This window comes from Chiloscyllium punctatum, chromosome 4 (genome assembly GCF_047496795.1).
Source record: "Chiloscyllium punctatum isolate Juve2018m chromosome 4, sChiPun1.3, whole genome shotgun sequence".
NCBI classification, from domain to species: Eukaryota; Metazoa; Chordata; class Chondrichthyes; order Orectolobiformes; family Hemiscylliidae; genus Chiloscyllium; species Chiloscyllium punctatum.
The window spans coordinates 4,083,472-4,102,106 of NC_092742.1; the positions used below are offsets into that span (position 1 = coordinate 4,083,472).

General features: G+C 52.0%; 1 protein-coding gene across 2 annotated transcripts in view; it reads left to right on the forward strand.

Moving 5' to 3' along the window:
- The window catches only part of tgfb3 (transforming growth factor, beta 3), a 109,180-nt gene that overhangs the window by 49,619 nt on the left and 40,926 nt on the right, over nt 1-18,635 (forward strand). For both annotated transcript variants that reach the window (XM_072567975.1, XM_072567976.1), the window contains exons 5-6: nt 6,204-6,396; nt 7,717-7,870. In XM_072567975.1, the coding sequence (XP_072424076.1) occupies nt 6,204-6,396; nt 7,717-7,870 (347 nt within the window). The remainder of the gene's footprint in view (nt 1-6,203; nt 6,397-7,716; nt 7,871-18,635) is intronic.

The window sequence follows — 18,635 nt, forward strand, 5'->3', positions numbered from 1 at the left end:
TTTTTCAAAGAATGGAGTTACATTAACCACCCTCCAGGCCATTGGAACTCTTCCAGAGTCTACAGAATGCTGGAAAATGGTCACCAATGCATCGCCTATTTCTAAGGCCACTACCTTAAGTATTTTGGGATGCAGAGCGTTAGGCCCTGGGACTTGTCAGGTTTTCATCCCTTAAAATTGATAGAACATAGAACATTCCAACGCAGCACAGGCCCTTTGGCTCTCGATGTTGCACCAACCTGTGAAACCAATCTGAAGCCTATCTATCCTACACTATTCCATTACCATCCATATGTTTATCCAATGACCATTTAAATGCCCTCAAAAGTTGGCGAATCTACTACCGTTGCAGGCAATGCATTCCACACCCCTACTACTCTCTGAGTAAAGAAACCCCCTCTGACATCTGTCCTAAATCTATCACCCCTCAATTTAAAGCTATATCCCCTTGTGCTAGCCATCACCATCCAAGGAAAAGGGCTCTCCCTGCCCTATCTAACCCTCTGATTATCTCATATGTCTCAATTTCATCATTTCTCAACCTTCTTCTCTCTAATGAAAACAGCTTCAACTCCCTCAGCCTTTCCTCATAAGACCTTCCATTCATGCCAGACAACAGACTAAATCCCCCTCAATCCCATGCCTCTGAACCCTTTCCAAAGCTTCCACATCCTTCCTGTAATGTGGTGACCAGAACTGTACGTAATACTCCAAATATAGCCACACCAGAGTTTTGTACAGCTGCAACTTGACCTCATGGCTCTGAAATTCAATCCCTCGACCAATTAAAGCTAACACATTGTATGCCTTCTTTACAACCCCTATCAACCTGGTGCAAACTTTCAGGGATCTATGTACATGGACACCGAGACCTCTCTGCTCGTCTACACTACCAAGAATCTTACCATTAGTCCAGTACTCTGCATTCCTATTGCTCCTTCCAAGGTGAATCACCTCACACTTATCCACATTAAACTCCATTTGCCACCTCTCAGCCCAGCTCTGCAGCTTATCTATGTCCCTCTGAAACCTGCAACATCCTTCAGCACTATCCACAACTCCAACAACCTTAGTGTCATTCACAAATTTACCAACCCATCCTTCTACGCACTCATCCACGTCATTCATAAAAATGACAAACAGCAGTGGCCCCAAAACAGACCCTTGTGGTACCCCACTATTAACTCAACTCCAGAATGAACATTTCCTATTAACCACCACCTTCTGTCTTCTTTCAGCTAGTCAATTTCTGATCCAAACCACTAAATCACCCTCAATCCCACGCCTCCGTATTTTGTGCAATAGCCTACCATGGGGAACCTTATCAAACCCCTTACTGAAATCCAGATACACCACATCAACCACCTTACCCTCATCTACCTGTTTGGTCACCTTCTCAAAGAACTCAATAAGGTTTGTGAGGCACAACCTACCCTTCACAAAACCGTGCTGACTATCCCTAATCAAATTATTCCTCTCTAGATGATTATAAATCCTATCTCTTATAACCTTTTCCACACTTTACCCACAATCGAAGTAAGACTCACTGGTCTATAATTACCAGGGTTGTCTCTACTCCCCTTCTTGAACAAGGGAATAACATTTGTATCCTCCAGTCTTCTGGCACTATTCCTGTGACAATGATGACATAGAGATCAAACTCACAGGGTCAGCAATACCCTCCCTGGCTTCCCAGAGAATCCTAATAAATCCCATTCAGCTCAGGGGACTTATCTATTTTCACACTTTCCAGAATTGCTAACACCTCCTCCTTATGCACCTCAATCCCATCTAGTCTAGTGGGCTGTATCTCAGTATTCTCCTCGACAACATTGTCTTTTTCCAATGTGAATACTGACGAAAAATATTCCTTTAGCATTTGCCCTATGTCCTCAGACTCCAGGCACAATTTCCCCCTATTATCCTTGGTTGGCCCTCATCTTACTCTCGTCATTCTTTTATTCCTGATATAACTATAGAAAGCCTTCGGGTTTTCCTTGATCCTATCTGCCAATGACTTCTCACGTCCGCTCCTGCTCTAAGTTCTCTCTTTAGGTCTGTCCTGGCTAACTTGTAACTCTCGAGTGCCCTAACTCAGCCTTCACACCTCATCCTAACATAAGCCTCCTTCTTCCTATTGATAAGCGATTCAACGTCTTTCGTAAACCACACCTCCCTTGCTCGACCACTTCCTCCCTGCCTGACAGATACATACTTATCAAGGACCCGCAGTAGCTGTTCCTTGAATAAGCTCCACATTTCAATGGTGCCCATCCCCTGAAGTTTCCTTCCCCATCCTATACATCCTAAATCTTGCCTAATCACATCACAATTGCCTTTCCCTCAGCTATAACTCTTACCCTGCATTATATACCTATCCCTTTCCATCACTAAAGTAAATATAACCAAATTGTTGTCTCTATCACCAAAGTGCTCACCTGGCTGGGTTCATTACCCAGTACCAAATCTAATGTGGTCTCGCCCCTTGTTGGCCTGTCTACATACTGTGTCAGGAAACCTTCCTGCACACATTGGACAACAACTGACCCATCTAAAGTACTCAAACATTGTACTTACAGTCAATATTTGGAAATTTAAAGTCCCCCTTAACTGTTTCTTTGGCTCCTATCCAGAATCATCTTTGCTATCCTATCCCCTACATCTCTGGAACTATTCGGAGGCCTACAGAAAGCTCCCAACAGGGTGACCCCCCCCCTTTCCTGTTTCTAACCTCAGCCCATACTACCTCAGTAGACGGGTCCTCAAACATCCTTTCTGCCATCGTAATACAGTCATAGAACATAGAACATTACAGCGCAGTACAGGCCCTTTGGCCCTCGATGTTGCACCAACCTGTCATACCAATCTGAAGCCCATCTAACCTACACTATTAGACGTAGGTCCATTTGCTTGTCCGATGACGACTTACATGTACTTAAAGTTGGCGAATTTACGACCGTTGCAGGCAAAGCATTCCATACCCTTCCTACTCTCTGAGTAAAGAAACTATCTCTGACATCTTGTATAAGACTCTGGTGTGGCCTTATCTGGAGTATTGTGTACAGTTCTGGTCGCCATACTATAGGAAGGATGTGGAGGCACTGGAACGGGTGCAGAGGAAGTTTACCAGGATGTTGCCTGGTATGGTAGGAAGATCCTATGAGGAAAGGCTGAGGCACTTGGGGTTGTTTTCATTGGAGAAAAGAAGGTTTAGGGGTGACTTGATAGAGGTGTACAAGATGATTAGGGGGTTAGATAGGGTTGACAGTGAGAACCTTTTTCCGCATATGGAGTCAGCTGTTACTAGAGGACACAGCTTTAAATTAAGGGGAGGTTGGTATAAGACAGATGTTAGGGGTAGATTCTTTACTCAGCGGGTTGTGAGTTCATGGAATGCCCTGCCAGTATCAGTGGTGGACTCTCCCTCTTTATGGTCATTCAAGCGGGCATTGGATAAGCATATGGAGGTTATTGGGCTAGTGTAGGTTAGGTAGGCTTCGGTTGGCGCAACATCGAGGGCCGAAGGGCCTGTACTGCGCTGTATTTTTCTATGTTTCTATCTTTCCTATATCTATCACCCCTCAGTTTAAAGCTATGCCCCCTCATGCTCGCCGTCACCATACTTGGAAAAAGGCTCTCCCTGTCCACCCTATCCAACCCCCTGATTGTCCTTGACTAACAGTGCCACACCTCCCCCTCTTTTACCATTTTCTCTGTTCTTACTGAAACATCTAAATCCTGGAACCTGCAACAACCATTCCTCACCCTGCTCTGTCCATGTCTCCGAAATGGCCACAACATCGAAGTCCCAGGTACCACCCCATGCTGCAAGTTCACCACCTTATTCCAGATACTCCTGGTGTTGAAGTTGACACACTTCAAACCACCTTCCTTCTTGCCGGTGCACTCCTGCAACCTGTAACCATATTTCTGACCTTAGTACTCTCAACCTCCTGGACACTGGAACTACACTTCAGGTTCCCACCCCCCTGCTGAATTAGTTTAAACCCTCCCAAAGAGCATTAGCAAATTTGTCCCACAGGATATTGGTTTTCCCCCCAGGTACCCCTCTGGTTCAGGTGATGACCATCCTGTCTATGGGGGTCTCACATTGCCACGAAAGAGCTCCAATTATCCAGGAATCCAAAACCCTCCCTCCTGCACCATCCCTGTAGCCACGTGTTCAGATCTGCGCTCTCTCTGTTCCTCACCTCACTAGCATGTGGCACAGGCAACAAACCAGAGATAACAACTCTGTTTGTCCTGGCTCTAAGCTTCCACCCTAGCTCCCTGAATTTCTGCTTTAAATCCCCATCTCTCTTCCTACCTGTGTCATTGGTGCCTATGTGGGCCATGACTTGGGGCTGCTCCCCCTCCCCCTCACAGATCCCAAAGACACGATCACGAACCCTGGCAACTGGGAGGCAACACACCAACCGTGAGTCTCTCTCATTCCCACAGAACCTCCTCTCTGTCCCCCATGGAGGCCCCAATGACTAATGCTCTACTCCTCTTCCCCCGTCCCTTCTGAACAACAGGGACAGACTCTTTGCCAGAGACCTGTGCCCCATTGCTCACCCCTGGTAAGTCGTTTCCCCACTCCAACAGTATCCAAAACAGTATACTTGTTGTTGAGGGGGATGGTCACAGGGGATCCCTGCGCCGCCTATTCCCTTTCTGTCTCCTGACGGTAACCCATCCACCTGTTTCCTGTACCTGAGGTGTGACTTCCTCCCTGTAACTCCTCTCAATAACCCCCTCTGCCTCCCGAATGATCTGAAGTTCATCCAGCTCCAGTTCCCTAATGCAGTTTTTGAGGAGCTGGAGTTAGGTGCACTTCCCACAGATGTAGTCAGCAGGGACACTAGTGTTGACCCTTACCCCCCACATTCTGCGGGAGGAACATTCCACTGCCCTCACCTCCATTCCCCTTGTTCTAAATTCCCAACGAGACGACTGAAAAATATAGAATATATTAAAAAAAGCTTAGCAATCTGGCACACAGAACATGTTTTTATGGTTAAGGAAGGAGGATGGGTGGGAGACAGTACCTAAGTAGTGTTTTGGGTAAAGCAATTGCCCATATAAATTACTTCACTGACTCAGCAGTCCCACCTGTGCTCCTGCTCAGCGGAGCTCCACCCAATCATGAAGTAAGTTTTTAAAGCACTCATTTACCATCCCAGCAGCCTCTCTCTCTCCTCACTGCTCCTGAAGAAAATGGAGGCCTGACTCTCAAGGTAAGTCCCTTTTAAGTGGGAAACCTACCTCCCGGCAGCCGCTGCTCCTCTCCTTCACCCTCTTCACTGTTCACGATGACAGAAATTCCCCAATACCATTTCCTGACTAATAACGATTTCCTTCAGTTGCTCCTTCAACATTGACCCTCTGACCCTGAGCATTTCCTGAAGGCTATTTGTGTTCTCCTTAGGGAAGGCAGACCCAAAGTATTTGTTCCCTTGGCTTGATTATCTCTATGGAACCACTCTCAATCCCACACATAGTTCAGAGGTGTCCCCAATGCACCATCTCTTCAACATGTCTTCATTTTGTCATCAAATATTGAAATAAATAATCAGTTGTAAGCTTGAATAAATGTCTGGTTAGGCCTGACAGGGTGGTCTCTTCCTTATCCCAGAGAGAGATCTGTTGGGATCTGGTCTGCAGTCGGGTGGAGAGTGAAATCCTAAAGCAGAGGCATTCTTTGATTTGCTTTATTATTGTCCTATGTACTGAGACAGAGTGAAAAATATTGTATAGTGCACTATTCAAACAAATCATACCTGACATAAGTCCATCAGGGTAATAGAACAGAATGCAGAATATAATGTTACAGAGAGAGAGCAGTTCTAATGTGTGAGAGATCCATTTATTAGCCTGATAACAGCTGGGAAGAAGCTGGTCTTAAATCTGCTGGTCCGTGTTTTCAAATTTTGATATCTTCTGCTCGGTGGAAGAGAGTATAACCGGGGTGGAAGGGGACATTTTTTATGTTAGCTACTTTCCCGAGGCAATGTTAAATATATTCCCAGAAAACAACGGCAGTGTACTGAACAGAAAAAAGTTGCAAGAGTAATGGGACAAAGGATGAGGTACAGGGCTAAGTGGTTCAGCCCTCTCAGAGAGAGCTAGCAGGCAAAATGGCGTCTTTGTCTTCTAGAAGATCCTCTCATGAATGTGCCTTTTGTTTGTCTCCTGTACAGGGATTGACGACTATGAATTCTCAGACAGCGGAGACTTGGGCAGACTGACCAAGCGGAAGGAACCGAAGTTTGTGCACATGGGTCCAACAAACCCCCACCTGATCCTCATGGTGTTGCCCCCACACCGGCTGGACAGCAAACAGCAACAGAGCCATCGCAAGAAACGGGCACTGGACACAGCTTATTGCTTCAGGTACTTCACAATGAAATCCTCATTCATTTGCTCAAATACTCAGGTCAAGAATCAATACTCCGTCTGATTGGTTCAAGTGTCACTGCAAAGAGTTAAGTCCTGAACTGATTTGAGGAGAGTTATAGCTCATCGTTTCAAAAGGTCAGCAGCGACTTGGAGACTACCTGGCCAAGGGATAAGAGCTGAAAATGTGTTGCTGGAAAAGTGCAGAAGGTCAGGCAGCATCCAAGGAGCAGGAGAATTGACGTTTCGGGCATCAGCCCTTCTTCAGGAATGAGGAAAGCCCTGTCTGAAGAAGGGCTCATGCCCGAAATGTTGATTCTCCTGCTCCCTGGATGCTGCCTGACCTGCTGCGCTTTTCCAGCAACACATTTTCAGCTCTGATCTCCAGCATCTGCAGTCCTCACTTTCTCCTTGAGGGATAAGAGTGCCACACTGTCGGAGGGTCAGTGCTGAGGGAGTGCCACACTGTCGGAGGGTCAGTGCTGAGGGAGTGCCGCACTGTCGGAGGGTGAGTGCTGAGGGAGTGCCGCACTGTCAGAGGGTGAGTGCTGAGGGAGCGCCGCACTGTCGGAGGGTCAGTGCTGAGGGAGCGCCGCACTGTCGGAGGGTCAGTGCTGAGGGAGCGCTGCACTGTCGGAGGGTCAGTGCTGAGGGAGTGCCGCACTGTCGGAGGGTCAGTGCTGAGGGAGTGCCGCACTGTCGCAGGGTCAGTGCTGAGGGAGTGCCGCACTGTCGGAGGGTCAGTGCTGAGGGAGTGCCGCACTGTCGGAGGGTCAGTGCTGAGGGAGTGCCGCACTGTCGGAGGATCAGTGCTGAGGGAGTGCCGCACTGTCGCAGGGTCAGTGCTGAGGGAGTGCCGCACTGTCGCAGGGTCAGTGCTGAGGGAGCGCTGCACTGTCGCAGGGTCAGTGCTGAGGGAGTGCCGCACTGTCAGAGGGTCAGTGCTGAGGGAGCACTACTCTGTTGGACGGTCAGTACTGACGGAGCACCGGCCTGTCAGAGGGTCACTTTGGGGCAATTCCCAATGGGCAATAATTGCTGGCCTCCCCAGTAACAATCTCCAGCCCATCAACCTAACACAAACAGTGATCTCCCACTCACCCAGGAGGGCTACTCAGTCAATGGCTACGGGCTATAGTTGGAGCCCAGTGCTGCTGAGACCATTCAACCCACACCAGCCAACAAGTGCTTGCCAGAGCTGGGGTTCCTGGTTCAGAGGCAGGGACACTCTACTCTGCACCACAACTCCTCACCGGCTTATTAACACAGAAACATATCCCAGAGAACTGGTGGGATGATTGGTTTTGTTTTTGTCAGGAACGATGAAGATAATTGTTGTGTGCGACCTCTCTACATCGACTTCAGACAGGACCTCAGATGGAAATGGATACATGAGCCCAAAGGATACTACGCCAATTTCTGCGCAGGTCCCTGCCCATACCTACGCAGCACTGATACCCAGCACAGCACGGTAGGATCTTCTCCAATACCTGTTAAACGTAGTGTGTTGTGCTCACCCACACTTCAACGTCCTTCCAACATTCATCGATGCTCAAAGAGTGGGCCCAGATGACTTGCTTCTGCACCAGAACAGTTCTGTAATTTCCTTTCCCATTTCCTGGTGACTCCTACATTCACTGACACTTCCCCCAGTTTCTGAAAACTGAGTTGTAAATTATAACAATGTGGAGTTGAAGTGAGGAAGCAGGATACTGGACTGGGTGTGTGGGATATGGGACTGGCTGTGTAGGATATGGGACTGGCTGTGTAGGATATGGGACTGGCTGTGTAGGATATGGGACTGGGTGTGTGGGATATGGGACTGGGTGTGTAGGATATGGGACTGGCTGTGTAGGATATGGGACTGGCTGTGTAGGATATGGGACTGGGTGTGTGGGATACTGGACTGGGTGTGTGGGATATGGGACTGGGTGTGTAGGATATGGGACTGGCTGTGTGGGATATGGGACTGGGTGTGTGGGATATGGGACTGGGTGTGTGGGATATGGGACTGGGTGTGTGGGATATGGGACTGGGTGTGTGGGATATGGGACTGGGTGTGTAGGATATGGGACTGGGTGTGTGGGATATGGGACTGGGTGTGTGGGATATGGGACTGGGTGTGTGGGATATGGGACTGGGTGTGTAGGATATGGGACTGGGTGTGTGGGATATGGGACTGGGTGTGTGGGATATGGGACTGGGTGTGTCGGATATGGGACTGGGTGTGTGGGATATGGGACTGGGTGTGTAGGATATGGGACTGGGTGTGTAGGATATGGGACTGGGTGTGTGGGATATGGGACTGGGTGTGTGGGATATGGGACTGGGTGTGTAGGATATGGGACTGGGTGTGTGGGATATGGGACTGGGTGTGTGGGATATGGGACTGGGTGTGTGGGATATGGGACTGGGTGTGTAGGATATGGGACTGGGTGTGTAGGATATGGGACTGGGTGTGAGGGATATGGGATTGGGCATGTGGGTTATTGGGCTGGGTGTGTGGGATATTGGACAGGGCGTGTAGGATATTGGACAAGACGAGTGGGATATTGGACAGGGCATGTGGGATATTGGACAAGACGAGTTGGATATTGGACTAGGTGAGTGGCAATTTGGGCTGGGTGAGTGGGATATTGGACTGGGCATGAGGGATATGGGACTGTCCGTGTGGGATATGGGACTGTCTGTGTGGGATATGGGACTGTGCATGTGGGATATTGGACTGGGCGAGTAGAATATTGGACTGGGCGTGTGCGATATTGGACTGAGTGTTTGGAATATTGGACAGGGCTTGTGGGATATTGGACAAGACAAGTGGTATATTGGACAAGACAAGTAGGATATATGACTGGGCGTGTGGGATATTGGACAGAGCGAGTGGGATATTGGATTGGGTGAGTGGCATATTGGGCTGGGTGTGTGGGATATTGGATTGAGCGAGTGGGATATTGGATTGGGCGAGTGGGATATTGGACTGGGCGTGTGGGATATTGGACTGGGCGTGTGGGATATTGGACTGGGCGTGTGAGATATTGGACAAGACGAGTGGGATATTGGACAAGATGAGTGCAACATATGACAGGGCAAGTGGGATATTGGACAGGGTGAGTGGGATATTGACCTGGGTGAGTGCGATGTTTGACTGGGCATGTGGGATATATGACTGGGCGTGTGGGATATATGCCTGGACGTGTGGGATATTGGACTGGGCATGTGAGATATTGGACTGGGTGAGTGGAATATTGGACAGGGCAAGTGGCATATTGGGCTGGGTGAGTGGGATAGTGGACGGGGCATGAGGAATATTGGACTCGGCGAGTGAGATATTGGACTGGGCGTGTGGGATATTGGACTGGGCGAGTAAGATATTGGACTCGGCGAATGAGATATTGGACTGGGCGTGTGGGATATTGGACTGGGCGAGTGGAATATTGGACTGGGCGAGTGGGATATTGGACAGGGTGAGTGTGATATTGGACTGGGCGAGTGGGATATTGGACAAGGCAAGTGGGATATTGGACTGGGCGTGTGGGATATTGGACTGGGCGTGTGGGATATTGGGCTGGGTGAGTGGGATAGTGGACGGGGCATGAGGAATATTGGACTCGGCGAGTGAGATATTGGACTGGGCGTGTGGGATATTGGACTGGGCGAGTAAGATATTGGACTCGGCGAATGAGATATTGGACTGGGCGTGTGGGATATTGGACTGGGCGTGTGGGATATTGGACTGGGCGTGTGGGATATTGGACTGGGCGTGTGGAATATTGGACTGGGCGAGTGGAATATTGGACAGGGCATGTGGGATATTGGGCTGGGTGAGTGGGATAGTGGACGGGGCATGAGGAATATTGGACTCGGCGAGTGAGATATTGGACTCGGCGAGTGAGATATTGGACTCAGCGAGTGAGATATTGGACTCGGCGAGTGAGATATTGGACTGGGCGTGTGGGATATTGGACTGGGCGTGTGGGATATTGGACTGGGCGTGTGGGATATTGGACTGGGTGAGTGGAATATTGGACAGGGCATGTGGGATATTGGACAAGACGAGTGGGATATTGGACAAAATGAGTGCGATATATGACAGGGCAAGCGGGATATCGGACTGGGCGAGTGGGATATCGGACTGGGCGAGTGTGATATCGGACTGGGCATGTGGGTTATTGGACTGGGCGAGTGGGATATGGGACTGGGCGAGTGTGATATGGGACTGGGCGAGTGGGATATTGGACTGAGCGAGTGGGATATGGGACTGGGCTAGTGGGATACGGGACAGGGCGTGTGGGATATTGGACTGGGCGAGTGGAATATTGGACTGGGCATGTGGGATATGGGACAAGATGAGTGGGATATTGGACAAGACGAGTGCGATATATGACAGGGCAAGTGGAATATTGGACAGGGCGAGTGGGATATTGGCCTGGGTGAGTGCGATGTTTGACTGGGCGTGTGGGATATTGGACAGGGCGAGTGGGGTATCAGACTGGGCGTGTGTGATATTGGACAGGACTTGTGGGATATTGGACAAGACAAGTGGGATATTGGACCAGATGAGTGCGATATATGACAGGGAAACTGGGACATTGGACTGGGCGTGTGGGATATTGGACTGGGCATGTGGGATATTGGACAGGACGAGTGGGGTATGGGACTGGGCGCGTGGGATATTGGACTGGGCGCGTGGGATATTGGACTGGGCGCGTGGGATATTGGACTGGGCGAGTGGGATATGGGACTGTGCGAGTGGGATATTGGACAGAGCAAGTGCGATATTGGATTGGGTGAGTGGCATATTGGGCTGGGAGTGTGGGATATTGGACTGGGAGTGTGGGATATTGGATTGGGCAAGTGAAACATTGGATTGTGCGAGTGGGATACTGGACTGGGCATGTAGGATATTGGACTGAGCGTGTGGGATATTGGACTGGGCATGTGAGATATTGGACAAGACGAGGGGGATATTGGACAAGATGAGTGCAACATATGACAGGGCAAGTGGGATATTGGACAGGGCGAGTGGGATATTGACCTGGGTGAGTGCGATGTTTGACTGGGCGTGTGGGATATATGACTGGGCGTGTGGGATATATGACTGGGCGTGTGGGATACATGACTGGGCGTGTGGGATATATGACTGGGCGTGTGGGATATTGGACTGGGCATGTGAGATATTGGACTGGGTGAGTGGAATATTGGACAGGGCAAGTGGCATATTGGGCTGGGTGAGTGGGATAGTGGACGGGGCATGAGGAATATTGGACTCGGCGAGTGAGATATTGGACTGGGCGTGTGGGATATTGGACTGGGCGTGTGGGATATTGGACTGGGCGAGTGGAATATTGGACTGGGCGAGTGGAATATTGGACTGGGCATGTGGGATATTGGACAGGGTGAGTGTGATATTGGACAAGGCAAGTGGGATATTGGACTGGGCGTGTGGGATATTGGGCTGGGCGTGTGGAATATTGGACTGGGTGAGTGGAATATTGGACAGGGCATGTGGGATATTGGACAAGACGAGTGGGATATTGGACAAAATGAGTGCGATATATGACAGGGCAAGCGGGATATTGGACAAGGCGAGTGGGATATCGGACTGGGTGAGTGTGATATCGGACTGGGCGAGTGGGGTATCGGACTGGGCGAGTGGGATACCGGACTGGGCATGTGGGTTATTGGACTGGGCGAGTGTGATATGGGACTGGGCGAGTGGGATATTGGACTGGGCGAATGGGATATTGGACTGGGCGAGTGGGATACGGGACAGGGCGTGTGGGATATTGGACTGGGTGAGTGGAATATTGGACTGGGCATGTGGGATATTGGTCAAGATGAATGGGATATTGGACAAGACGAGTGCGATATATGACAGGGCAAGTGGGATATTGGACAGGGCGAGTGGGATATTGGCCTGGGTGAGTGCGATGTTTGACTGGGCGTGTGGGATATTGGACTGGGCGAGTGGAGTATCGGACTGGGCGAGTGGGATATTGGACAGGGCGAGTAGGATATTGGCCTGGGTGAGTGCGATGTTTGACTGGGTGTGTGGGATATTGGACAGGGCGAGTGGGGTATCGGACTGGGCGAGTGGGATATCGGACTGGGCGTGTGTGATATTGGACAAGACAAGTGGGATATATGACTGGGCATGTGGAATATTGGACTGGGCATGTGGAATATTGGACTGGGCGAGTGGAATATTGGACTGGGCATGTGGGATATTGGACAAGATGAGTGGGATATTGGACCAGATGAGTGCGATATATGACAGGGCGATTGGGATATTGGACAGGGCGATTGGGATATTGGACAGGGCGAGTGGGATATCAGACTGTGCGAGTGGGATATCGGAGTGGGCGAGTGGGATATCGGAGTGGGCGAGTGGGATATCGGAGTGGGTGAGTGGGATATTGGACAAGGCAAGTGGGATATTGGACTGGGCGTGTGGGATATTGGACTGGGCTTGTGGGATATTGGACTGGGCGTGTGGAATATTGGACTGGGTGAGTGGAATATTGGACTGGGCGAGTGGAATATTGGACAGGGCATGTGGGATATTGGACAAGATGAGTGGGATATTGGACAAAATGAGTGCGATATATGACAGGGCAAGCGGGATATTGGACAGGGCGATTGGGATATCGGACTGGGCGAGTGGGGTATCGGACTGGGCGAGTGGGATATGGAACTGGGCGAGTGGGATACGGGACTGGGCGAGTGGGATATGGGACTGGGCGAGTGGGATACGGGACAGGGCGAGTGGGATACGGGAAAGGGCGAGTGGGATACGGGAAAGGGCGAGTGGGATACGGGACTGGGCGAGTGGGATACGGGACTGGGCGAGTGGGATACGGGACTGGGCGTGTGGGTTATTGGACTGGGCGAGTGGAATATTGGACTGGGCATGTGGGATATTGGACTGGGTGAGTGGAATATTGGACTGGGCGAGTGGAATATTGGACAGGGCATGTGGGATATTGGACAAGATGAGTGGGATATTGGACAAAATGAGTGCGATATATGACAGGGCAAGCGGGATATTGGACAGGGCGATTGGGATATCGGACTGGGCGAGTGGGGTATCGGACTGGGCGAGTGGGATATGGAACTGGGCGAGTGGGATACGGGACAGGGCGAGTGGGATACGGGACAGGGCGAGTGGGATACGGGACTGGGCGAGTGGGATACGGGACTGGGCGAGTGTGATATGGGACTGGGCGTGTGGGTTATTGGACTGGGCGTGTGGGATATTGGACTGGGCATGTGGGATATTGGACAAGATGAGTGGGATATTGGACAAGACGAGTGTGTTATATGACAGGGCGAGTGGGATATCGGACTGGGCGAGTGGGATATCGGACTGGGCGAGTGGGGTATCGGACTGGGCGAGTGGGATATGGAACTGGGCGAGTGGGATATGGGACTGGGCGAGTGGGATACGGGACAGGGCGAGTGGGATACGGGACAGGGCGAGTGGGATACGGGGAAGGGCGAGTGGGATACGGGACTGGGCGAGTGGGATACGGGACTGGGCGTGTGGGTTATTGGACTGGGCGAGTGGAATATTGGACTGGGCATGTGGGATATTGGACAAGACGAGTGGGATATTGGACAAGACGAGTGCGATATATGACAGGGCAAGTGGGATATTGGACAGGGCGAGTGGGATATGGGACTGTGCGTGTGGGTTATTGAACTGGGCGTGTGGGATATGGGACTGTGCGTGTGGGATATCGGACTGGGCGAGTGGGATATCGGACTGGGCGAGTGGGATATCGGACTGGGCGAGTGGGATATCGGACTGGGCGTGTGGGATATCGGACTGGGCGCGTGCGATATTGGACTGGGCGAGTGGGATATGGGACAGTGCCTGTGGGATATTGGACTGGGCGAGTGGGATATGGGACTGGGCGAGTGGGATATGGGACTGGGCGAGTAGGATATGGGACTGGGAAAGTGGGATATGGGACTGTGCGTGTGGGATGTGGGACTGGGCGAGTGGGATAAGGGACCGGGCGTGTGGGTTATTGGACTGTGCGTGTGGGATATGGGACTGTGCGTGTGGGCTATGGGACTGGGCGAGTGGGCTATGGGACTGGGTGAGTGGGATATCGGACTGGGCGAGTGGGATATCGGACTAGGCGTGTGGGATATTGGACTGGGCGTGTGGGATATTGGACTGGGCGTGTGGGATATTGGACTGGGCGTGTGGAATATTGGACTGGGTGAGTGGAATATTGGACTGGGCGAGTGGAATATTGGACTGGGCGAGTGGGATATTGGACTGGGTGAGTGGGATATGGGACTGGGAAAGTGGGATACGGGACTGGGCGAGTGGGATACGGGACTGGGCGTGTGGGTTATTGGACTGGGCGAGTGGAATATTGGACTGGGCATGTGGGATATTGGACAAGACGAGTGGGATATTGGACAAGACGAGTGCGATATATGACAGGGCAAGTGGGATATTGGACAGGGCGAGTGGGATATGGGACTGTGCGTGTGGGTTATTGAACTGGGCGTGTGGGATATGGGACTGGGCGAGTGGGATATCGGACTGGGCGAGTGGGATATCGGACTGGGCGAGTGGGATATCGGACTGGGCGAGTGGGATATCGGACTGGGCGAGTGGGATATCGGACTGGGCTTGTGGGATATCGGACTGGGCGTGTGGGATATCGGACTGGGCGCGTGCGATATTGGACTGGGCGAGTGGGATATGGGACAGTGCCTGTGGGATATTGGACTGGGCGAGTGGGATATGGGACTGGGCGAGTGGGATATGGGACTGGGCGAGTAGGATATGGGACTGGGCGAGTGGGATATGGGACTGGGAAAGTGGGATATGGGACTGTGCGTGTGGGATGTGGGACTGGGCGAGTGGGATAAGGGACCGGGCGTGTGGGTTATTGGACTGTGCGTGTGGGATATGGGACTGTGCGTGTGGGCTATGGGACTGGGCGAGTGGGCTATGGGACTGGGTGAGTGGGATATCGGACTGGGCGAGTGGGATATCGGACTAGGCGTGTGGGATATTGGACTGGGCGTGTGGGATATTGGACTGGGCGTGTGGGATATTGGACTGGGCGTGTGGAATATTGGACTGGGTGAGTGGAATATTGGACTGGGCGAGTGGAATATTGGACTGGGCGAGTGGGATATGGGACTGGGAAAGTGGGATATGGGACTGTGCGTGTGGGATATCGGACTGGGCGAGTGGGGTATCGGACTGGGCGTGTGCGATATTGGACAGGACGAGTGGGGTATGGGACTGGGAAAGTGGGATATTGGACTGGGCGCGTGGGATATTGGACTGGGCGCGTGGGATATTGGACTGGGCGAGTGGGATATGGGACTGTGCGTGTGGGTTATTGGACTGGGCGAGTGGGATATGGGACTGTGCATGTGGGATATCGGACTGGGCGAGTGGGATATCGGACTGGGCGAGTGGGATATCGGACAAGACGAGTGGGATATTGGACTGGGCGAGTGGGATATGGGACTGGGCGAGTGGGATATGGGACTGGGCGAGTTGGATATGGGACTGGGCGAGTGGGATATGGGACTGGGCGAGTGGGGTATCGGACTGGGCGCGTGGGATATTGGACTGGGCGCGTGGGATATTGGACTGGGCGCGTGGGATATTGGACTGGGCGCGTGGGATATTGGACTGGGCGCGTGGGATATGGGACAGTGCGTGTGGGATATGGGACAGTGCGTGTGGGATATGGGACTGGGCGTGTGGGATATGGGACTGGGCGAGTGGGATATGGGACTGTGCGTGTGGGATATGGGACTGGGTGAGTGGGATAAGGGACTGGGCGTGTGGGTTATTGGACTGTGCATGTGGGATATGGGACTGTGCGAATGGGCTATGGGACTGGGCGAGTGGGCTATGGGACTGGGCGAGTGGGCTATGGGACTGGGCGAGCGGGATATCGGACTGGGTGAGTCGGATATCGGACTGGGCGAGTGGGATATCGGACTGGGCGAGTGGGATATCGGACTGGGCGAGTGGGATATCGGACTGGGCGAGTGGGATATGGGACTGGGCGAGTTGGATATGGGACTGGGCGAGTTGGATATGGGACTGGGCGCGTGGGATATCTGACTGGGCGCGTGGGATATCTGACTGGGCGCGTGGGATATCTGACTGGGCGCGTGGGGTATCGGACTGGGCGCATGGGATATGGGACTGGGCGCATGGGATATGGGACTGGGCGCGTGGGATATGGGACTGGGCGCGTGGGATATGGGACTGGGCGAGTGGGATAAGGGACTGGGCGTGTGGGTTATTGGACTGGGCGAGTGGGATATGGGACTGGGCGAGTGGGATATTGGACTGTGTGAGTGGGATATTTGGCTGGGCGAGTGGGATATGGGACTGTGCGTGTGGGCTATCGGACTGGGTGAGTGGGATATGGGACTGGGCGAGTGGGCTATCGGACTGGGCGAGTGGGCTATCGGACTGGGCGAGTGGGATACGGGACAGGGCGAGTGGGATATGGGACAGGGCGAGTGGGATACGGGACAGGGCGTGTGGGATATTGGACTGGGCTTGTGGGATATTGGACTGGGCTTGTGGGATATTGGACTGGGGGTGTGAGATATTGGACTGGGCATGTGGGATATTGGACTGGGCGTGTGCGATATTGGACAGGTCGAGTGGAATATTGGACTGGGCATGTGGGATATTGGACAAGACGAGTGGTATATTGGACCGGATGAGTGCGATATATGACAGGGCAAGTGGGATATTGGACATGGCGATTGGGATATTGGCCTGGGTGAGTGCGATGTTTGACTGGGCGTGTGGGATATTGGACCGGGCGTGTGGGATATATGACTGGGCGTATGGGATATATGACTGGGCGTGTGGGAATATGGACTGGGCGTGTGTGATATTGGACAGGGTGAGTGGAATATTGGACAGGGTGAGTGGAATATTGGACAAGGCATGTGGGGTATTGGACAAGATGAGTGGGATATTGGACCAGATGAATGCGATATATGACAGAGCAAGCGGGATATTGGACTGGGCGTGTGGGATATATAACTGGGCATGTGGGAATATGGACTGGGCGTGTGGAATATTGGACAGGGTGAGTGGAATATTGGACAGGGCGAGTGGGATATGGGACTGTGCGAGTGGGATATTGGGCTGGGCAATGTTTTACTGGGCGAGTGTGATATCGGACTGGGCGAGTGTGATATCGGACTGGGCGAGTGTGATATCGGACTGGGCGAGTGGGATATCGGACTGGGTGTGTGGGATATTAGACTGGGTGTGTGGGATATCGGCCAGGGCGAGTGGGATATCGGACTGGGCGAGTGGGATATCGGACTGGGCGAGTGTGATATCGGACTGGGTGTGTGGGATATCAGACTGGTTGTGTGGGATATCAGACTGGTTGTGTGGGATATTGGCCAGGGCGAGTGGGATATTGGACTGGGTGAGTGGGATATTGGACTGGGCATGAGGAATATTGGACTTGGCAAGTGAGATATGGGATTGGGTGAGTGGGATATTGGGCTGGGCGTGTGAGATATTGGACTGGGTGAGTCGGATATTGGGCTGGGCGTGTGGGATATGGGACTGGGCGTGTGGGATATGGCACTGGGCGTGTGGGATATGTGACTGGATGAGTGGGATATGGGACTGGGCTTGTGGGATATGGGACTGGGCTTGTGGGATATGGGACTAGGCTTGTGGGATATTGGACAGGGCGAGTGAGATATTGGACTGGGCGAGTGAGATATTGGACTGGGCATGTGGGATTTTGGATTGGGCGTGTGGGTTATTGGACTGTGCGAGTGGGATATTTGACTGGGCGTCAGGGATATTTGACTGGGCGTCAGGGAAAAGGGACTGGGCGTCTGGGATATGGGACTGGGCATGTGGGATATTAGACCGGGCGTGTGGGTTGTTGGACTGGGCATGTGGGTTATTGGACTGGCCGAGTGGGATATTGGACGGGTCGTGTGGAATATTGGACGGGTCGTGTGAAATATTGGACGGGTCGTGTGGAATATTGGACGGGGCGTGTGGGATATTGGACAAGACGACTGGGAAATATGACTGGGCGTGTGGGATATTGGACAGGGTGAGTGGGATATTGGACTGGGTGAGTGGCATATTGGGATGGGTGTATGGGATATTGGGCTGGGTGTGTGGGATATTGGGCTGGGCGTGTGGGATATTGGTTTGGGCGTGTGGGATATGGGGCTGG